Here is a 24,479-nt window from a genome sequence, read left to right on the forward strand (position 1 = left end):
ATGTACGCCTTGTGGGGTTTAACAGGTCTAGACCCAATTCCTCTTGTATCTAAGCTGAAGGGTATTCGATTAACTGTAATCGAATAGTCGTTTCCCTATTAAGGTTGACAATAACCTTCTCGACTACCGTGCAAAGGTCCCAGGTTCGAGTCCTGGCTGTTTGAGTGTATCATGTATCATATGAAAGTGTGCATTCATAAGCATTATATTCTTGTTACTGTGTCTACTCATTTAAACAGTGAGGTTCTGTAAAGTGCTAGCTACTGATAATGTCATTCTGATGGGATTTAACCGTTGTAGACCCCTATACTCAAGTACTTGAGACGAATGGTATTAGATTACTTTTAACTGAATAGTCATTTCCCTTTTAGAGGCGATCATAGCTGAGCAGTTAGCCTTCCCAAACACCGCGCCACGCTCCTGGGTTCCAGTCCTGCCTGTTGGAGGGTGTTATGTGTTCTATGAAAGTGTGCGTTCATATGCACTACATTTGTGTTCATATACCTACATATGCATAGAGTAAGGTCCTATAAAATGCTAGTTTCTTGTGATGTGAGCCTTATGGAAGTGAGACGATGGGTATTCGATTTGATGAGATGGAATAGTCATTTCCCAATTATCGGCGATCATAACCGAGGGATTGGCGTTTATAACTATCAGGCAAAGGTCCTGGGCTCGAGTCCTGGCTCTTAGAAGGTATTCTTTGTGCACTGATAAAGCGCAGGTTAATATTCTATATATTCGTGTTCATACACTTCCACGTTTGCACCGTAAAATTCTATCTAATGCTAGCTCCTGGTAATGTGAGCCTGATAGGATTTTGGCCGTTTAGAACCCGCTCCTCAAGGATATCAAGCGGTTAGCGCTGCCGGCTACTGGGATAAGATCCAGGGTTCAGGTCTTGGCTCATGTAGGTTATTGTTCGCGTACTATAAAGGTGCACGTTCATGCGCACTATATTCGTGTTTATGTGCCATCGCGTTTTTACGATAAGGTTCTCTGAAATGCTAGCCATTGGTAATTTGAGCCTGATCGGATTTGACCCGTCTCCTCCTCGTTCCTCATGTCTGTGAGACGAAGGGTATTCGATTAATTGTAATGTAATAGTAATTTTCGTATTAGAGGCGCTCACAGCCGAGTGATTGTATCGTTCCCTTGGTTCAATTCAAGGCTGTTGGAAGGTTTTTTATGTTCCGTGAAAGTGCACGTTCATAAACAGTACATTCATACTCATATTCCTCATTGTCTGTAGAGTAAGGTTCTGCAAAATACTACCTGCTGGTAATATGATCCTGGTGGAGTTTGACGGGCCAAGACCCTGTTGCTCAAGGATAGGAGAAGAAGGATATTCAATTATTTGTTACCGAATAGTCATTATCATACGAGGGCGATATTAGCCGAGCGTCTTTAGTGTCCAACTACCACGAAAAGCTCCTGGGTTCGAATCCTGGCTTGGAGGATATTATTTGTGTTCTATGAAAGTGCAAGTTCATATGCTCTATACTCGTGCTTATATATCTATGCGTTTATACGGTAAGGTTGTGTAAAATGCGAGCCGCTTTTAATGTGAGCCTCCTGGAATTTTGCAGGTCTAGACAGAATTCCTCATGGATTTAAGACGAAGGGTATTCGATTACTTGCAATCGAGTGGTCATTTCCCTGTTAAGGGCGATCGTAACCGAGCAGTTAGCGTTCTCAACTACCATACAAAGGTCCTAGCTTGAATTCTGGCTCTTGGAGGGTATTATATGTTATATGAAAGAGTGGACTCATATTCATTGTATTCTTGTTAACATGCCTACTCATGGGATTTCTCCAGTTTAGACATCGTTGCAATCGAACAGGTATTTCCTTATCAGGGGTGATCATAGCTGAGCGGTTAGAGTTCCCAACAACAATGCAAAGGTCCTGGGTTCCAGTCCTGGCTGTTGAAGGGTATCACGTGTTCTATGAAAGTTCTCGTTCATATGCACTACATTTTCATGTACATACATACACGTTTGTAAGTGTTCTGTAAAATTTCAACTACTGTTAATGTGAGACTGATGGCATTTAAGTGGCCTAGACCCTTTGCTTAAGGATATGAGACGAAGGATATCGATCACTTGTAATCGAATAGTCACTTCCCTATTAGGGGTGATCATAGCCAAGCGGTTAGCATTTCTGACTACCGAGCAAAGGTCTTGGATTAAAGTTCTGGGTGTTGGATGACATCATAAGGTCTAGGAAAGTGCGTGTTCACATGCTCTATATTCTTATTCATATACCTCCACGTTTATGCAGTAATGTTCGGTAAAGTACGAGCAGCTGGTAACATGAGCCTGAGAGGATTCGACTGATCGAATAGCCATTTCCCTATTAGGGGCTATTGTAGGTGAGCAGTTAGCGTTTCCGACAAACACAAAATGGTCCTGGGTTCGAGTCTTGGCTCTTAGAGGTTATCATTTGTCCTATGAAAGTTCGTGTTCATATACAGTACCTTCATATTCATAATCCTCATTGTCTTTAGAGTAAGGTCTTGTAAAATACTAAATGCTGGTAATATGAGCCCGTTGAGATTTGAAAAGTCAAGGCCCCCTTACTTTTAATGTGAACCCTTTTAGATCTAACAGGCCTAGAACCAATTCCACATGGATTTTAAACAATTGACATAGCGTTTCCAACTACCAAGCAAAGATCATAGGTTCGGGTCCTAGCTGTTGGAGAGTATTAAGTTTTCTATGAAAGTGCGCGTTCATATGCTCTCTAATCTTGTTCATATTCCTCCGCATTTATGCAGTAAGGTTCAGTAAAGTGCTGGCAGCTGGTAATGTGGGTCTGATGGGATTGGACCCATCTAGACCCGGTTGCTCAAGGATGTGATACGAAGCGGATTTGATCATTTGTAATCCAATGGTCATTTCCCTACTAGGGGCGATCGTAGCCGAAGGGTAAGATTTCCTGACTAACACGCAAAGGTCCTGGTTCGAGTCCTGCTTTTGGGGGGTATCATGTTTGCTATGAAACAGTGAGTTCAAATACAGTATATTCTTATTCATATTTCTCATTGTGTGTAGAGTAAGGTCCTATGAAATACTATCTTCTGGTATTATAACCCTGGTGGGTTTGACGGATGGGAGATGAAGGAACTTCGATTACCGGTAATCAAATAGCCATTACCCTATTGCAGCAATATCATCCGAGTCGTTAACGCTCCCTATCACCACGATTTTAGCCGAGCGGTTAGCATTTCCGACTAGCATGCAATGGTCTTTGGTTTGAGTCCTGTTGTAGGGTATTGTGTGTTCTGTGAAAGAGCGCGTTCATATACAGTATATTCGTACTGATAACGTAATATGAGCCTGGTTTGATTTGAACGGTCAAGACCCCGTTGCTCAAGGATTTGAGACGAAGGCTATTCGATTACTTGTAACTAGATAGTCATTACCCTTTTAGGGGCGATATTAGCCGAGCAGTTAACGTTCCCTATTACCATGCAAAGGTCCTCAGTTCAAGTACTGGTTGTTTGAAATTATTATTTGTTTTCTATGAAAGTACTGGTTCATACGTCCTATGCTCGTGTTTATATAACTCCGCGTTTGTACTACAAGGTTTTGTAAAATGCCAACGGCTTGTAATGTGAGCCTTGTGGGATTTGACTGGTCTCAACCGAATTCCTCATGGATTTGAGAGAAAGGGTATTCACTTACTTGTAATCGAATAGTCATTTTTCTGTTAGGGGCGATCATAGCCGAGAGGTTAGCGTTTCCGAATACCATGCATTGTATTCTAGTTAATGGGCTTATTCATTTATACAATAAGGTTCTGTAAATTGCCTCCTAACGGTAATGTGAGCTTAATGGGATTTGACCGATCTAGATCCCGTTGCTCAAGGATATGATATGAAGGGTATTCGATCTTTTGTAATCTAACTGTCATTTCCCTATTCATGGCGATCTTAGCCGAGCAGTTAGTTTTCCTGACTAACACGCGAAGGTCCTGGGATCGAGCCTTGCCTGTGAAGGGTATTATGTTTACTATGAACTTGCATGTTCATATACAGTACATTCATATTCATATTCCTCACTGGTATTATAAGCCTGGTGGGGTTTGACGGATGAAGACCCCGTTGCTCAAGGAGGGGAGACAAAGGGTATTAGATTACTTATCAAATGGTCATTACCCTATTAGGGGCGATATTAGCCAAGCGGTTAGTGTTTCCCACTACCACACAAAGGTCCTGGCTCTTAGAGGGTTTATGTTTTCAATGTAAGTGCGCGTTCATATATTCTAAGTCCTTGTTCATATACCTCTGTGTTTTTTGTAATGTTCGTTAAATTGCTAGCAGCTGGTAATGTGAGCCTGATGGTATTTGACCGATCTAGACCCCGTTGCTCAAGGATATGCTACCAAGATAAGAGGTATTCGATTACTTGTAATCGAATGGACATTTCCCTATTTAGGGTAATTGTAGTCGAGCAGTTAACCTTCCCGACTAAGACGCGAAGGTCCTCGATACGAGTCATGTCTTTTGTGCTATGAAAGTTTGCATTTATATGCTCTACATTCGTGTTCAAATACCTCTGCGTTTGTGCTGTAAGTTTCTATGAATTATTAGCTTCTCGTAATGGGAGCCTGATGGCATGTGGAAAGGGAGCTGTGGTTTCGGTGCATTATTACATGACAGCTAGAGACTGTGAACGAATGGGGCCTTTGGTGTCTTTTCCTAGCGCTGCCTCGCACACATGAGGGGGGAGGGGGTTGTTATTCCATGTGTGGCGAGGTGGCGATGGGAACAAATAAAGGCAGACAGTATGAATTATGTACATGTGTATATATGTATACGTCTGTGTGTGTATATGTATGTCTACATTGAGATGTATAGGTATGTATATTTGCGTGTGTGGACGTGTATGTATATACATGTGTATGTGGGCGGGTTGGGCCATTCTTTCGTCTGTTTCCTTGCGCTACCTCGCTAACGCGGGAGACAGCGACAAAGCAAAAAAATAAATATAAAAAAAGATACACATATATATATATATATATATATATATATATATATATATATATATATATATATATATATATATATATATATATATATATATATATATTGTACAAAGGCAAAGGGGATAAGAGTGAGTGCTCAAATTACGGAGGTATAAGTTTGTTGAGTATTCCTGGTAAATTATATGGGAGGATATTGATTGAGAGGGTGAAGGCATGTACAGAGCATCAGATTGGGGAAGAGCAGTGTGGTTTCAGAAGTGGTAGAGGATGTGTGGATCAGGTGTTTGCTTTGAAGAATGTATGTGAGAAATACTTAGAAAAGCAAATGGATTTGTATGTAGCATTTATGGATCTGGAGAAGGCATATGATAGAGTTGATAGAGATGCTCTGTGGAAGGTATTAAGAATATATGGTGTGGGAGGCAAGTTGTTAGAAGCAGTGAAAAGTTTTTATCGAGGATGTAAGGCATGTGTACGTGTAGGAAGAGAGGAAAGTGATTGGTTCTCAGTGAATGTAGGTTTGCGGCAGGGGTGTGTGATGTCTCCATGGTTGTTTAATTTGTTTATGGATGGGGTTGTTAGGGAGGTGAATGCAAGAGTTTTGGAAAGAGGGGCAAGTATGAAGTCTGTTGGGGATGAGAGAGCTTGGGAAGTGAGTCAGTTGTTGTTCGCTGATGATACAGCGCTGGTGGCTGATTCATGTGAGAAACTGCAGAAGCTGGTGACTGAGTTTGGTAAAGTGTGTGAAAGAAGAAAGTTAAGAGTAAATGTGAATAAGAGCAAGGTTATTAGGTACAGTATGGTTGAGGGTCAAGTCAATTGGGAGGTGAGTTTGAATGGAGAAAGGCTGGAGGAAGTGAAGTGTTTTAGATATCTGGGAGTGGATCTGGCAGCGGATGGAACCATGGAAGCGGAAGTGGATCATAGGGTGGGGGAGGGGGCGAAGATTCTGGGAGCCTTGAAGAGTATGTGGAAGTCGAGAACATTATCTCGGAAAGCAAAAATGGGTATGTTTGAAGGAATAGTGGTTCCAACAATGTTGTATGGTTGCGAGGCGTGGGCTATGGATAGAGTTGTGCGCAGGAGGATGGATGTGCTGGAAATGAGATGTTTGAGGACAATGTGTGGTGTGAGGTGGTTTGATCGAGTAAGTAACGTAAGGGTAAGAGAGATGTGTGGAAATAAAAAGAGCGTGGTTGAGAGAGCAGAAGAGGGTGTTTTGAAATGGTTTGGGCACGTAGAGAGAATGAGTGAGGAAAGATTGACCAAGAGGATATATGTGTCGGAGGTGGAGGGAACGAGGAGAATAGGGAGACCAAATTGGAGGTGGAAAGATGGAGTGAAAAAGATTTTGTGATCGGGGCCTGAACATGCAGGAGGGTGAAAGGAGGGCAAGGAATAGAGTGAATTGGAGCGATGTGGTATACCGGGGTTGACGTGCTGTCAGTGGATTGAATCAAGGGATGTGAAGCGTCTGGGGTAAACCATGGAAAGCTGTGTAGGTATGCATATTTGCGTGTGTGGACGTATGTATATACATGTGTATGGGGGTGGGTTGGGCCATTTCTTTCGTCTGTTTCCTTGCGCTACCTCGCAAACGCGGGAGACAGCGACAAAAAAAAGAAAAAAAAAAAAAAATATATATATATATATATATATATATATATATATATATATATATATATATATATATATATATATATATATATATACATATCCCTGTATATATATATATATGTGGATACACATATCAATCATTTGCACTCTTTCCGTGTAAGTACTGCCCAACCCCTCTCTTATCTCTTTCACTTGCAACTTTACTTCGTCATCCCACCTCTCACTACCCTTTATACACTCTCCATCTCACACTTTTCACATGCCACATTCATATATGTCACATGCTATCATTGCATCCCTAAATACCTCTCAATCCTCATCCACTCTACTCGTTGCATTTACTCTCACCTTTTGCCATTCTTCACTGAATATCTCCAGGTATTTCATCAAAGAAATCCCTTTACCAATCTCACTCACTCTCACTACTCACTTCTTATCCATAACGTTTTCTTTTTCCGAAAACTACAAATCTTCACACTCTCCTCCATCAGGTAATGATCGGACCTTCCTCTAGCTGCCCCTCTCTACTAATTTATATTAGAAGTCTGTCGTTTGCACGCCTATCAATTAGTATATAATTCAATATTCTCAATCGCCAAACCTCTTTCAGCACACAACTCCGCAAAGTATTCACTATTTCCACTCAAATTACTGAGTACCCCTTCTCCCCTTTCCAATCATATCCTCAAATGCCAAATTGCTTACTTTCGGAATAAAATCGACCATCACTAGTACCATATCTCTTTCATCTAAATTGCTGAAACACTCAGCCTCTCCTAAAACACTAGTCTCTCATGATCTGTCATCTCATGGTCAGGAGCATAAGCACCAATAATCACCCACATCTCGCCATCCACTTTCATTTTCACTAATACCATTCTGGAAGTCACTTCTTTAACGAGCGAGGGGTGGGAACACAAGGTAGCGGTGAGACTGTGTGTGTCTTCAATCAAAGCTGGCCAGCTTCCTGCCAGCGGCGGAAGTAGGGGTTTGAAATTTGCTGACACTTCCATCGGAACTTTCCATGGTAACTTCCACTGTTCCTCTACGCAAATTACAGAGGGTTCGGCCGTCATAAAGTGCGTCCTCTGGCATTCCTATAACCATACTGTTGCATTAAGCAGTTTAAGTTTACACATGCAAATAGATCTTATGCTGAGTTGGACATTTTGGGATACAAAATGTGCTAGTCTACTATGGCAATTACATTTACAAATCAATTCTACTTCAATGACATCCTACAATGATTCTAAAAACAGACTTCAGTTTTCATCAATTTGTCCTCAGTGGTTATCTTCCCACAGGCTTCCTCTTGACTATTCCAGCTGCTTTGTGAATCACCTCTGGATAAACCATCGTACCATACCTAGGAACCAGATTCTTCTGGACCCGTTTTGAAATCTTTAAGTAACACACCAAGATCACTACAAAGATAACCAAGGAAACTAGAGATAATCCCGGTATAGAAGACGTGATCACCTGATGGTGGTTTTTTGGAGAATATGGGATATATTGCTTCCGGAGGAGCAGTAGGGAAAACTAGCTTAAACAAATTTGAGGGGATGATAGTATAATTGACCTTAGAATCCCTGACAGGTCGTAATTTAGTTGGACTCAAATGGATCGTCCCTCCTTTACCCAATGCCATCCCTAATATTGCGACATTTGAGACAGTATAGGCGTTATATACATATAAACCGTCTTTAATTCTCATAACTTTATACTTATCAAAAATGCAATGACTCCACGCATTTGATCCTGATACTAAATTCCACTCACAATTTTCTTTATATATTACAGTCAATTCAAGATTGGTTGCATAACAAATAAATCATCATATCCTTTTAGGCATGAAGTTATGACAGAACGAGAGGCTGTTGCCATTTGGGTTTCGTCATAAGAAACTAAAATTCAGTTACATTGTTAATTTGAACAATTTGGCTTTCTACCTTACACGGAAAAGGAATCATGGAGTATAAGGAAAACTTCTGAGAGTCACAAAAGGTAAATAAACTGTTAACACATTTCTGGTTCTACTCTATCAGTAAAAAGGCTATAACAATTTTCTAATTGAGAAGCACTGCTGATTTTACATTATACATATGCAGTATCAACGCCACGGCTCTCGCTAACTCACTGTGTGGAAACAAGAATGGATACCATCCCTTTGCTTGAAAATTAATGCTAACCACTAGATTAATAAAGTAATTACTGACTTGCTCTCACAGGGAATGAATGAGGGGCGATATCACCATATGTACATGCATTTCATTTATAGCACTGGCTGAAAGGTTGACTCTATCTTTTATGTTGTTTACTGTACCAGTAATCCTCATGATATATCTATCATGTGCTGCTAACAGATGAAAGAGAGCATTAAGTACAAACTTATGACGGCCAGTTCTTTCTTGTATGATATCAATTCGCTGGTTGACATCATTTACATCCCCTTCTGCAGCTGCGACCGAAAAAAAAAAGAAATATCTATAATTCCAATTACATCAAATAGACTCTTTTCTTCCAGCTACCAGCCTCAGGCTTAGCAGCTTTGGGAATAAATGCGTGACCAGACTCAACGTGGATTGTGTGTTATACCTACATCCAGTGAGTGAGGAGAGCGGGTGGTACCTGATCAAATAAGTTTTGCACTTGGGTTAATGCAGGGACCAGTTGCTCCGAGAGATGCGTGAGAATGCACAGTATGTTCAGAAACGGTTAAGTTTGTATGTTCACGGCGAATAACTGCCAAATGAGCAACACATTTCGTGGTGGAGTGACCATGCAGCCTGGGTGTACGTGCCGCCGGGTCAAACGTTCCCGTCACCACAAGGACGAGGAGCAGCATGGTGCTCTTGTAAGCACATGATCAAATTAACACAAAAAATAAACTGTGCCTAAATGCCCTGGTTACGTAAGTTGTAGCTATGTGATATACTCAGGTGTAGGAATTGTAACTGGACCACCATCTGGTAAAGAGGGAGAGGAGGAAGAGGAAGAGGAGTTAGGATTTTCTTGATCTACACCCTCAGAAGGATGGACCGGATCTGGAACCGTAGTAACTTTAAGTTATCACCGTTTTCTTCCCTGATTTCTCCAGTGTGAATGTGAGTGAGCGTCAGTTTTAGTCCTCACAAAATCTTTAACATGACCTATTTTCCTAAAAGGTCTGGTGATGTCTTAGCTGACTTGTTACATTATCTAGTGTATATGTCTGGAGTTCAGAAGTGATTCTTTGATGAATTTGTTGAGTCATTCTGAATTTTTCACCTTTAAGGTCTTCAGTGTCAGTATATCTTTTGGCCTTAACATCCGACCACAACTCATAGGGGAATACTTTGTCATAGCCGTAGAGGGCGAAGTGAGGTGTGTCCCCTGTCGACTGGTGGAAAGACGAATTCAAGGAACTCTGCCCATCAGACATGCAGTCGTCCCAGCTACAGTTAGCGAAGTCTATATGTGCACGCAAATGCTCTAGAATCTTTTGGTTGTCTTTCATCGAAGCCATTTGAGGTCGGATGATAAGCTACGATGTTACATTTCCTTCTTTAGTGTTCGACTAGCGTACGTTGTGAGATGGAATTTGTTATTCACATCTTGCAAAATAACAGCACCTGATCCTTTATAACTAGCATTGATGGTTATGGTAAAGGATTTCCCGAAATCGGGGATACAGAGCATGGGAGCTGTAGCATAACGGTCTTTCATCACCTCAAACGCTTGTTGCTGTTCTTATCCCCACTGGAATGGGACACATTCCTTTGACAAATGGGTAAAAAGGACGAGCAATTTGACTGAAATTTTGGACAAATGACCTATAGAACCCTGCCATGAGTAATAAGGACTTGTTGATCTCAGTAGTGTTTTTTGAAAAAGGGTAATTTACAACTGCATCAACTTCAGTATTATCCACACTAACTCCCCTCTCGTTATTTATATGACGAAAGTATATATTTTTTACTTTAGGAAACTGCATTTCCATAACTTGCTCTTCAAATTGGCCTCTTGGACTCATGCCAAAATATGCTCAATACGAATGAAATGGGTAAAGACGTCTTAGGACATGATTACTATATCATCAAGATAGACTAATATCTCACTTACTATTACTGGACGAAAAACAGCGTTCATGAGGCGTGAGAGATTTGTGGGGCTGCTTTGCGAACCAAACGGCATAAAAACAATTTTCCAATGTCCGGAACGGGTAGAGAATGCTGTTAGAGATCGACTTTCTTTATCCAAAGGTATCTGTCGAAACTTACTGTGGAGGTCAAGTGTGGAAAACACTTTGTTCTTACCATAGCTCTTTATGAGCTCTCCTAGCACAGGCATAGGAAATCTACCAGATACCGTAACTGAAGTGAGCTTTCGGAAGTCAATACGTAGCCTCCCGGTGCTATCAGGTTTAGGGACTATGTGCAAAGGACTGTTTCATGGTGACATAGAGGGGTGAATAACACTTTGGGCCAACGTATTCTCAGCAGACTTGTCTTTGGTTGCCCGTTGGGAATGCGGGATTCGATAAGTCGGGACATTGATGGGATTATCTCCACACCTGAGTGTCTCGGAGAGTGACAATTTACTGGCCAGGTAAGTCACTACTGATCCACCCTGAGACAGGTACAGGGAGCTGTCTTGATTTATCCCTCCCGTCTTAACCGGGTCGGGTTCAGCGAGACAGCAAAACTTAAACCTACAGTTGGAGGTATCTGCACCCATCGTCTGCAAACAAACAGTATCTAGATGTAGTTTATCTCGAGTTAAGGTTTCCTGAAGGAGGTATATATCATGCATCAGTTTATTAAAACGGATTTCAGAATGAAGGTAAGCACTGCCAGTGAACCTTACATCTGAACTCTTAATAGGTTTCTGTTCGTCCAGCGTCTTAGTACTGGCTGGAGGTGAACAAGATTTGTCACTAGAGGGGCTTTAGCTATCTGGGGATCTTCAAAATGTATAGGGATGAGATCTCCCTTGACGTTTACCGACTTTTCATGTAGCACACAGAATACTGCCTCCCTTCTCATGGTAGGGTATCCCAATAACACCTGTGCCAGCATACATGTGCCTTTCGACACCAATGATATTAGAGATACCTTTTTCTGACCTAAAATCATAGTAGGCTTGATTGCCCAAAATATTTGTATGTCAGCGCCACTAATACCAGTTATTGTAGGCAGTGGAATGTTGAAACAGTCTACTGCATCCTTTTGTAGCTGGGAGAGAATCTTAATGTCAGTCAGATCCACTTCTGAAACAGTATCTAAGAAAAGAGATACATTTGTCTGTCCAACCATTTCCCAAATGATGGGCACGTCTTGTAGCAGACAAACTAGAAAAAATGATACCTGTGTGTAGCGAAGGTAAGGATTGTTATCCTGAGTCTCTGTAGAAATTATTGTCTCCGTTGTGAGGCTGACTGTTAGACTCCCGCTGGAAAAGCTGTACTGTAGAGGTTTGTAGGCCTTTAAAGGCCCTACAATCGTATGTATTGTGAGTATGGACCTGGAATGGTAGTGTTTAGACTTTTCCAGCTTTGGGTGTTCCCGTCTACCTGACTGAGAATACCCCTGTGTCCTTGTATCCCTTGGAATATTCTCTGGATTTCTCGGTGAAGCACGGGATCCACTTTGACCAGCCACGCCTCTCGGAGATGCTAAATGATAAGGAAGCTTTAGTAGAGGATACTGAGGTCTCACATGTCCAGGTGCATTACACTGGTGGCACACTAACGCCATTTTAAATCTACTTCGTGAGTTTTTATCGAATTCTCCCCTGTTATTCTTAACTAAGGATGTCTCCCTTTCAAGAGCCATCTCAATGGAGATCACTTTTCCGGCAGGAGTTTCATGATCAATATCTACCTTCCTGACTTCCCGTCTCAACTCAGGGATAAACTCCTTGGAGAAAGCAGCATCTGAAAACTGGGGAGGATCTGTGCCCCGGCTGGCTTGGTTACCTAGGAAGACCTCGCTAAAGCTCCTGGGAGATTTTTGAAATGATGCGAACTTAGCTAGCAGTTCAAAATATGGCTCTCCCTTCTCTCTGGTAATCTTACCTATCTTCTGCTTCACACTAAAAATATCATCAATTTCGGATGTGCAAAACCAGCGCCAGTATTGTTTGTACAGTTCCTATTCATGTATGAACTTGAGATCGAGCATTTCTGACATTTCTGTGCCTGAAAACAGGATCTTTGAACAAAATCTATCTATGGGCTGAATCAGTCTTAGGTTCATCTGTTACAGTAGTTGGATCACTACAAATACATCAAGCAGCATTTTCTGCATTCTCAAACTAAATTTCAAGTTGTTCAGATTCCCCTGAAAACTTGGGAAAGTTTAGCCTTTGAGTAATGATATTAATTGTCACCACCGGAGACAGAGGATTAGTACCTGGTGTGCCGGCTCAAGTTATAATTATACACAAACTGATATAAGTTTATCAAACTCGAGAAACACTTGTGAACAATACGTGAAACACTGACGGAAGAGGAGAGCTAGAACGAAATCCACCGTCTATCCACCAAGGGCCTTCAACAGATAGGTTGAGTTGCTCTGTTGTGATGTGTCTGCAATGTCGTGTAGGAGTCCAGTCGTCGACCTCTTTGGAGTCCCGACCGATTACGTGATGTCGTGTAAGTCGTCCAATGTCCAGCGACGACACCCCATGTCATCCTATGGCGTCACAGCGTACGTGTGTTCAAGCAGCCACACCACGAAGTCTCAACCACCTCGTAGAAGGCTGAACGGATGTTGATGGATAAGCTGATGTCCACAGGTGCTGAACGGATGGATTAGCAGATTACAGGAAGTCAGGCGTAAGGTTGGAGCGAATGTTTTGAAAGCGCTGTAGCGATGCTACGCTTACTAGGCGAAGCCGACAGCGGTATGCGGGGACCTTGTTGTAATCAGCAATTTGGCTGCCCCAACTCAGCCATTAATTGATGGCTGCTTCCGTTGATTGCTGGTTATACATGGTTCCACCCCATGTTTTTCACCTGTGGTTCACTGTCTTTCACTGGCTTTTCAACAGAGGTTTGTCTAGAATGACACACAAAACACTGCACTTGTTGAATAGAGAATCACTAATCACGAAGGTCCACGAGTCGGGACGCAATGTTCTTCATAAGAGAATCCTTCACTGTTTTGAGGAATCCCGACGCTGCCACCACTATCTTTCCGAGTCTTCTTCGGCTTGCGATTAAAGCTTGTGTTTAAACAATCTATATTTATTTCTAAACTTAACAAGCAAGGGGTGGGAACACAAGGTAGCGAGGAGACCGTGTGTCTCCAGTCAAACCTGGCCGATCACTGATCGCCTCCTACTCCCACTCCCTGTCAGCGGCGGAGGAAAGGGTCTGAAATTTGCTGAAATTTGGTAACTTCCAGTGTACCTTTATGATAATTACACCAGTAGTTTGCAGAGAAAACTCTATGGTCCATACATAATATATGTAGTTGTGATTTCGGATGCGTCTCAGTAATTAAATAGTTGACACACGTATAGTTAAGGGAAAGATAATCCATTAGCTTGCTTATCTGTGTACTTGTTCATGAATTCATGAATTGCTTATGACTTTCACAATACAAGGTATAGGACTATATATGTACCTGTATCTGCTGGTACCGGGCAGATGAGGTAAAGGACAGCGGTGGATGAAACAGGAGGGCGTTAAGGGGAAGGAGGCCTCAGTGACAAAGGGATGTGTGGGTATATATGAATGAATAGATAAAGAAATGAATAATGAAAGGTTTATTGAATTCAAGCAGCCATTTGGCTGAAAATGCACAGGGGAGGAATTACATAATCAAAGAATCATAGAAATTTGTTGATTAAATACAAAAAGATCTTAAGATTAAGGTAAGGTTGGATATCTGTGCGCTTTGGGTAAGCACATAACTGAAGTCTATCTACATACTGCAGGATGATTTACAGAGCAAATTTCATGATTTATATATTAAATTACTACATTTAGTGATGATTAAACATTATTTGATGTAAAGTTGAACTGAATTGGTTGAACAAAAGTGCATACTAGTTGAGCTCAGCAGTACTGTGTTGATATATATTATATATCAAATGGTGGACAGTAAGTGATGTAGAGAGGCTTACTTCTTGAACTGCAGTAATACTGCATTGACATATATATATATATATATATATATATATATATATATATATATATATATATAGGGGAGAAAGAATACTTCCCACGTATTCCCTGCGTGTCGTAGAAGGCGACTAAAAGGGGAGGGAGCGGGGGGCTGGAAATCCTCCCCTCTCAATTTTTTTTTTTTTTTTTTTTTATTTTCCAAAAGAAGGAACAGAGAAGGGGGCCAGGTGAGGATATTCCCTCAGTGGCCCAGTTCTCTGTTCTTAACGCTACCTCGCTAACGCGGGAAATGGCGAATAGTTTGAAAAAAAAAAAAAAAAAAAAAAATATATATATATATATATATATATATATATATATATATATTCAAATAGTGAACATTATGTGATGAATGCTTTCACTTTATTGTGTTGCAGTAATAAATTAGTTGACATACACATAACTATGTGACAACTTAGCTATTTCCTCACAAACCAGTAGGTATAGGACGGTTCATGTATCTGTACAACACTGGTCAGCACGAAGAGATTGTGGTGACATCCGTCTTTTAGGCGATCGCCACTCTGACCACTGAGGAAATTTATGGAGCGGTTGTGGTCAACTGGGTGAGTCACAACTAGTCATATCTCAAACTTTCAGGAGCTGTGGCCAGTTGTTCGTACTGAGGCGACCGCATCTCCAAAATGATCCTCACTAGCTCAGTGATAAAGATTTCTAATTTGTATATTTCTCTCACAGTCAAATTCATCAGAAGATGTAAGGATAGCAGTTCCAATGAGGAACAATCTAAGTATCAAGCTGGAGAGATGAGAGAGAGAGAGAGAGAGAGAGAGAGAGAGAGAGAGAGAGAGAGAGAGAGAGAGAGAGAGAGAGAGAGAGAGAGAGAGAGAGAGAGAGAGAGAGAGTTCAGTTTGACGTATTGAACCGTCGATGGTCTGAAAGCATGGCTGACACAGTTCTTACCCCATCAAAGGTTGGATGGTATGTAATGTGTGAGTACCTACAAACCAAACTAATTTTCTATTTTTGCCAGTTATCGCTGTGTCTTCACCTTCGACTCCTGCGCAAGAGCAAAAATGCCCCACTTGTCAGCTACTTCGGCGGTAACAATGACAACGAGATTATGATCGGTGAGTGACTGCGGGAGTGATGATGATGCTTCAGCTCATGGTAAGGTCTTCACATCTTACATGTCAGTGATGTTCCCTACATATTATCAACAACGTAACGACTGGCAAAAGCATATACCTGTTGTAATATATATATATATATATATATATATATATATATATATATATATATATATATATATATATATATATATATATATATATATATATATATATAATATATATATATATATATATATGTATATATATATATATATATATATATATATACATATATATATATATTTTTTTTTTTTTTTCTTTGTCGCTGTCTCCCGCGTTTGCGAGGTAGCGCAAGGAAACAGACGAAAGAAATGGCCCAACCCACCCCCATACACATGTATATACATACGTCCACACACGCAAATATAAATACCTACACAGCTTTCTATGGTTTACCCCAGACGCTTCACATGCCCTGATTCAATCCACTGACAGCACGTCAACCCCGGTATACCACATCGCTCCAATTCACTCTATTCCTTGCCCTCCTTTCACCCTCCTGCATGTTCAGGCCCCGATCACACAAAATCTTTTTCACTACATCTTTCCACCTCCAATTTGGTCTCCCTCTTCTCCTCGTTCCCTCCACCTCCGACACATATATCCTCTTGGTCAATCTTTCCTCACTCATTCTCTCCATGTGCCCAAACCATTTCAAAACACCCTCTTCTGCTCTCTCAACCACGCTCTTTTTATTTCCACACATCTCTCTTACCCTTTACGTTACTTACTCGATCAAACCACCTCACACCACATATTGTCCTCAAACATCTCATTTCCAGCACATCCATCCTCCTGCGCACCACTCTATCCATAGCCCACGCCTCGCAACCATACAACATTGTTGGAACCACTATTCCTTCAAACATACCCATTTTTGCTTTCCGAGATAATGTTCTCGACTTCCACACATTCTTCAAGGCTCCCAGAATTTTCGCCCCCTCCCCCACCCTATGATCCACTTCCGCTTCCATGTTTCCATCCGCTGCCAGATCCACTCCCAGATATCTAAAACACTTCACTTCCTCCAGTTTTTCTCCATTCAAACTCACCTCCAATTGACTTGACCCTCAACCCTACTGTACCTAATAACCTTGCTCTTATTCACATTTACTCTTAACTTTCTTCTTTCACACACTTTACCAAACTCAGTCACCAGCTTCTGCAGTTTCTCACATGAATCAGCCACCAGCGCTGTATCATCAGCGAACAACAACTGACTCACTTCCCAAGCTCTCTCATCCCCAACAGACTTCATACTTGCCCCTCTTTCCAAAACTCTTGCATTCACCTCCCTAACAACCATGGAGACATCACACACCCCTGCCGCAAACCTACATTCACTGAGATATACATAAGTATACTTATGTAAGTAGGAGAGATGGCCAGAGAGCGTTATTGGATTACGTGTTAATTGACAGGCGCGCGAAAGAGAGACTTTTGGATGTTAATGTGCTGAGAGGTGCAACTGGAGGGATGTCTGATCATTATCTTGTAGAGGCTAAGGTGAAGATTTGTATGGGTTTTCAGAAAAGAGGAGTGAATGTTGGGGTGAAGAGGGTGGTGAGAGTAAGTGAGCTTGGGAAGGAGACTTGTGTGAGGAAGTACCAGGAGAGACTGAGTACAGAATGGAAAAAGGTGAGTTCAGAAAAGAAGAGTAAATGTTGGGGTGAAGAGGGTGGTGAGAGTAAGTGAGCTTGGGAAGGAGACTTGTGTGAGGAAGTACCAGGAGAGACTGAGTACAGAATGGAAAAAGGTGAGAACAATGGAGGTAAGGGGAGTGGGGGAGGAATGGGATGTATTTAGGGAATCAGTGATGGATTGCGCAAAAGATGCTTGTGGCATGAGAAGAGTGGGAGATGGGTTGATTAGAAAGGGTAGTGAGTGGTGGGATGAAGAAGTAAGAGTATTAGTGAAAGAGAAGAGAGAGGCATTTGGACGATTTTTGCAGGGAAAAAATGCAATTGAGTGGGAGATGTATAAAAGAAAGAGACAGGAGGTCAAGAGAAAGGTGCAAGAGGTGAAAAAAAGGGCAAATGAGAGTTGGGGTGAGAGAGTATCATTAAATTTTAGGGAGAATTAAAAGATGTTCTGGAAGGAGGTAAATAAAGTGCGTAAAACAAGGGAGCAAATGGGAACTTCAGTGAAGGGCGCAAATAGGGAGGTGATAACAAGTGGTGGTGATGTGAGAAGGAGATGGAGTGAGTATTTTGAAGGTTTGTAGAATGTGTTTGATGATAGAGTGGCAGATATAGGGTGTTTTGATCGAGGTGGTGTGCAAAGTGAGAGGGTTAGGGAAAATGATTTGGTAAACAGAGAGGAGGTAGTAAAAGCTTTGCGGAAGATGAAAGCCGGCAAGGCAGCAGGTTTGGATGGTATTGCAGTGGAATTTATTAAAAAAGGGGGTGACTGTATTGTTGACTGGTTGGTAAGGTTATTTAATGTATGTATGACTCATGGTGAGGTGCCTGAGGATTGGCGGAATGCGTGCATAGTGCCATTGTACAAAGGCAAAGGGGATAAGAGTGAGTGCTCAAATTACAGAGGTATAAGTTTGTTGAGTATTCCTGGTAAATCATATGGGAGGGTATTGATTGAGAGGGTGAAGGCATGTACAGAGCATCAGATTGGGGAAGAGCAGTGTGGTTTCAGAAGTGGTAGAGGATGTGTGGATCAGGTGTTTGCTTTGAAGAATGTATGTAAGAAATACTTAGAAAAGCAAATGGATTTGTATGTAGCATTTATGGATCTGGAGAAGGCATATGATAGAGTTGATAGAGCTGCTCTGTGGAAGGTATTAAGAATATATGGTGTGGGAGGCAAGTTGTTAGAAGCAGTGAAAAGTTTTTATCGAGGATGTAAGGCATGTGTACGTGTAGGAAGAGAGGAAAGTGATATATATATATATGTATATATATATATATATATATATATATATATATATATATATATATATATATATATATATATATATATATATATATATATTATCTTTTTTCATACTATTCGCCATTTCTCGCGATAGCGAGGTAGCATTAAGAACAGAGGACTGGGCCCTTAGGTAAATATCCTCACCTGGCCCCCTTCTCTGTTCCTTCTTTTGGAAAATTAAAAAAAAAAACGAGAGGGGAGGATTTCCAGCCCCCCGCTGCCTCTCCTTTCAGTCGCCTTCGACGACACGCAGGGAATACGTGGGAAGTATTTTTCTTCCCTATCCCAGGGATAGGGAACAGATGGGTGATTATTGGGGCCTATGCACCTAGGTATGAGAAGAAAATCATGAGAGGCAGGTGTTTTGTGAGCAGCTGAGTAAGTGTTAGCAGTTTTCATTCATGAGACAGGGTTATAGTGATGGGTAATTTGAATGCAAAGTTGAGTAATGTGGCAGTTGAGGGAATAATTGGCGTACATGGGGTGTTCAATGTTGTAAATAGAAATAGTGAAGAGCTTGTAGACTTATGTGCTGAAAAAGGTTTGGTGATTGGGAATACCTGATTTAAAAAGAGAGATATACTTAAGCATACGTATGTAAGTAGGAGAGATGGCCAGAGAGCTTTATTGGATTACGTGTTAATTGATCGCCGCGTGAAAGAGAGACTTTTGGATGTTATTGTGCTGAGAGTTGTAATATAATTGATGTTTGATCATTGTCTTGTGGAGGCGAAGGTGAAGATTTTTAGAGGTTTTTAGAAAAGAAGAGAAAATGTTGAGGTGAAGAGAGTGGTGAGGGTAAGTGAACTTGGGAAGGAGACTTGTGTGAGGAAGTACCAAGAGAGACTGAGTGCAGAATGGAGAAAGGTGAGAGCAACGGACGTAAGGGGAGTGGGGGAGGAATGGGATGTATTTAGGGAAACAGTGATGGCTTGTGCAAAAGATACTTGTGGCATGAGAAGGGTGGGAAGTGGGCAGATTAGAAAGTGGTGGGATGAAGAATTAAGATTATTTAGTAAAGGAGAAGAAAAAGGCATTTGGATGATTTTTGCAGGGAAAAAATGCAAATGACTAGGAGATATATAAAGGAAAGAGGCGGAAGGTCAAGAGAAAGGTGCAAGAGGTGAAAAAGAGGTCAAATGAGAGTTGGGGTGAGAGCGTATCAGTGAATTTTAGGGAAAATAAAAAGATGTTTTGGAATGAGGTAAGTAAAGTGCGTAAGACAAGAGAACAAATGGGAACATCGGTGAAGGAGGCTAATGGGAAGTAATAACAAGTAATGGAGATGTGAAAAGGAGATGGAGTGAATATTTTGAAGGTTTCTTGAAGGTTTTAGATGATAGAGTGGCAGATATAGGTTGTTTCGTTCGAGGGGGTGTACAAAGGCAAAGGGGATAAAGGTGAGTATTCAAATTACAGAGCTAAAAGTTTGTTGAATATTCCTGAGAAATTATATAGGAGGGTATTGATTGAGAGGGTGAAGGCAAGTATAGAGCATCAGATTTGGGAGGAGCAGTGTGGTTTCAGAAATGGTAGAGGAAGTTTGGTTCAGGTGTTTGCTTTGAAAAATGTATGCGAGAAATATTAGAAAAACAAATGGATTTGTATTTAGCATTATCGAGGATGTAAGGCATGTGTACGAGTAGGAAGAGAAGAAAGTGATTGGTTCTCAGTGAATGTCGGTTTGTGGCAGGGGTGCGTGATGTCTCCATGGTTGTTTGATTAGCTTATGGATGGGGTTGTTAGGGAGGTGAATGCAAGAGTGTTAGGTATGCAGATTTTTTTGCTTTCCGAGATAATGTTCTCGACTTCAACACATTCTTCAAGGCTCCCAGAATTTTCGCCCCCTCCCCCACCCTATGATTCACTTCCGCTTCCATGGTTCCATCCGCTGCCAGATCCACTCCCAGATATCTAAAACACTTCACTTCCTTCAGCTTTTCTACATTCAAACTTACCTCCCAATTGACTTGACCCTCAACCCTACTGTACCTAATAACCTAATAACCTAATTCACATTTACTCTTAACTTTCTTCTTTCACACACTTTACCAAACTCAGTCACCAGCTTCTGCAGTTTCTCACATGAATCAGCCACCAGCGCTGTATCATCAGCGAACAACAACTGACTCACTTCCCAAGCTCTCTCATCCACAACAGACTTCATAATTGCCCCTCTTTCCAAAACTCTTGCATTCACCTCCCTAACAACCCCATCCATAAACAAATTAAACAACCATGGAGACATCACACACCCCTGTCGCAAACCTACATTCACTGAGAACCAATCACTTTCCTCTCTTCCTACACGTACACATGCCTTACATTCTCGATAAAAACTTTTCACTGCTTCTAACAACTTGCCTCCCACACCATATATTCTTAATACCTTCCACAGAGCATCTCTATCAACTCTATCATATGCCTTCTCCAGATCCATAAATGCTACATACAAATCCATTTGCTTTTCTAAGTATTTCTCACATACATTCTTCAAAGCAAACACCTGATCCACACATCCTCTACCACTTCTGAAACCACACTGCTCTTCCCCAATATATATATATATATATATATATTTATATATATATATATATATATATATTTTTTTTTTTCATTCATTTGTATTGTACTTTGTCGCTGTCTCCTGCGTTAGCGAGATAGCGCAAGGCAACAGACGAAAGAATGGCCCAACCCACCCATATACACATGTATATACATACACGTCCACATACGCACATATACATACCTATATATCTCAACATATACAGATACATATACACACATAGACATATACATATGTACACATGTACATAATTCATACAGTCTGCCATTATTCATTTCCGTCGACACCCCGCCACTCATGAAATGACAACCCTCTACCCCCGCATGAGCGCGAGGTAGCAATAGGAAAAGACAACAAAGGCCACATTCGTTCACACTGAGTCTCTAGCATATAATCACCGAAACCACAGCTCCCTTTCCACATCCAAGCCCCACAGAACTTTCCATGGTTTACCCCAGACGCTTCACACACCCTGGTTCAATCCACTGCCAGGACGTCGACCCCGGTATACCACATCGTTCCAATTCACTCTATTCCTTACAAGCCTTTCACCCTCCTGTCTGTTCAGGCCCTGATCACTCAAAATCTTTTTCACTCCGTCTTTCCACCTGCAATTTGGTCTCCCACTTCTCCTCGCTCCCTCCACCTATGAAAAATATATCCTCTTTGTCAATCTTTCCTCACTCATTCTCTCCATGTGACCAAAACATTTCAATACACCCTCTTGTAACCTTTCAACCACACTATTTTCATCATCACACATCTCTCTTATCCTTTCATTACCTACTCGATCAAACCACCTCACACCACATATTGTCCTCAACCATCTCATTTCCAAAACATCCACCCTTCTCCGCACAAAGCTATCTATAGCCCACGCCTCGCAACCAAATAACATTGTCAGAACGACTATTCATTCAAACATACCCATTTTTGCTTTCCGAGATGACGTTCTCGCCTTCCACACATTTTTCAAAGCTTGCAGAACTTTCACCCCATCCCCCACCCTATGACTCACTTCCGCTTCCATGGTTCCATTCGCTGCCAGATCTACTCCCAGATATCTAAAACACTTCATTTCCTCCAGTTTTTCTCCATTCAAACGTACCTCCCAGTTGAATTGTCCCTCAACCCTACTGTAACTAATAACCTTGCTCCTATACTATTTACTCTCAGCTTTCGTCTTTCACACATTTTACCAAACTCAGTCACAAGATTTTGCAGTTTCTCACCCGAATCAGACACAAGCGCTGTATCATCAGCGAACAACAACTGACTCACTTCCCAAGCTCTCTCATCCACAACAAACTGCTTACTTGCCCCTTTCTCCAAAACTCTTGCATTCACCTCCCTAATAACCCCATCCATAAACAAATTAAACAGCCATGGAGACATCACGCACCCCTGCCGCAAACCGACATTCACTGAAAACCAATAACTTTCCTCTCTTCCCACTCGTACACATGCCTTACCTCCTCGATAAAAACTTTTCACTGCTTCTAACAACTTGCGTCCCACACCATACCTTCCACAGAGCATCTCTGTCAACTCTATCATATGCCTTCTCCAGATCCATATATGCTACATACAAATCCATTTGCTTTTCTAAGTATTGTTCACATACATTCTTCAAAGCAACAACCTGATCCACACATCCTCTTAAAATTCTGAAACCACACAATTTTGCGCGTGATTAAGCATATTCCTCAGAGTCCACGGGGAAAATGAAACACGATAAGTTCCCAAGTGCACTTTCGTGTAATAGCCAAATCATCAGGGGAGACACAAGAGAGAAATATAACAGTCAGTTGATATACAAGAAGAGACGAAGCTAAGACGCCTTTTGGTAAACATGCGATTGTCCAAGACAGACAACGAGCTTTCATAAACTTATCATTTTACAAATTCTATCAACAATAAAGCCATCAAATTTGTATAGACCACCACTAATATCAAATTTATAATTCTTTGTGTATTTGATAATAGAAGATTCAATGATACTTCTCGTGGTAATAGATTACAGTTAATAACTGACATGGCATTACTCCAGTCAATACAATAATCATAGTCTTTAACGTGATTAAACAAGGCATTTGATTCTTGTCCCGTTCTTATAATATATTCATGTTGCGCAAGTCTAACTGAAAGATCCTTACCAGTCTGCCCAGCATAAATTTATCACAATTTCTACATGGCACTTTATAGATGCGCACAGGAGAATTTTCTGGTGAATTCCTGATTAAGATATTCTTTATAGTATTATTGTTGCTGAAGGCAACATTTACATTAAAGGATTTAAGCAGCATGGGAAGTAAAGTAAAATTATTATTAAAAGAGAGAACTAAAAGGTTCTTGTCAATGGGGGGTTGGAGCTCAACTCTACCAAATGATTAAGGGATTTATCAGTGAAAGATCTAGGATACTTTAGCTTCGATCCAAGAGAATATGTCTTCTCAAACCCATGATCAATATAATATGGACTGGAAATACGTAATGCCTTAAGGAACATAGACTGAAATTATCATAATCAAACTCTTTCATGTTGACATTAGTAATAATGGATATATGAGCTTACATTGGCAGGTTTTCTGTATATAACAAACGTAAACTTGTTTCCTTGCCTATGGATCATGCAATCTGAAAATGGTAACATACCAAGATTTTCCTTTTCTGCAGTAAATTTGATAGAAGTTACTAAATTGTTAATTAAAGGGAGAAACATTTGTAGATTTTCGTTTGTTGGCCAAACACAAAGAACATCATCCACATATCTAAAGCAAATTGCATTAGAAGGTAAGATATCCTTTTGTAGATTTGTTTCAAAAAATTCCTTATAAAGTTTACTTAGCACATGTGAAAGAGGGTTACCGATTGCCATACCAAATCTACATTGTTCATGATATTAGAGTTCTGATATTATGAACAATGTAGATGTCGTCAACAAGATCAACATTATCAATGTTAATTTTGATTTCAATCTAGTTGGCTTTGATGTTTCCTAACTTTTCACAAAGTTCCATTTGATGACCTTTTAGAAAATTTGTTTGATGTCTTGAATGATATTCATTTACTGGTTTTAATGGTTTGT

The 24,479-nt window shown here is 40.9% G+C and overlaps 1 protein-coding gene across 1 annotated transcript in view; it reads left to right on the forward strand.

Annotated features, from left to right (window-relative positions):
- LOC139765808 (uncharacterized) overlaps window positions 1–24,479 on the forward strand; it is a 296,756-nt gene that overhangs the window by 47,349 nt on the left and 224,928 nt on the right. Inside the window, exon 4 of the mRNA XM_071693602.1 lies at window positions 15,756–15,852. Coding sequence (XP_071549703.1) covers window positions 15,756–15,852 — 97 coding nt within the window. The remainder of the gene's footprint in view (window positions 1–15,755; window positions 15,853–24,479) is intronic.

Source organism: Panulirus ornatus, chromosome 56 (genome assembly GCF_036320965.1).
Source record: "Panulirus ornatus isolate Po-2019 chromosome 56, ASM3632096v1, whole genome shotgun sequence".
NCBI classification, from domain to species: Eukaryota; Metazoa; Arthropoda; class Malacostraca; order Decapoda; family Palinuridae; genus Panulirus; species Panulirus ornatus.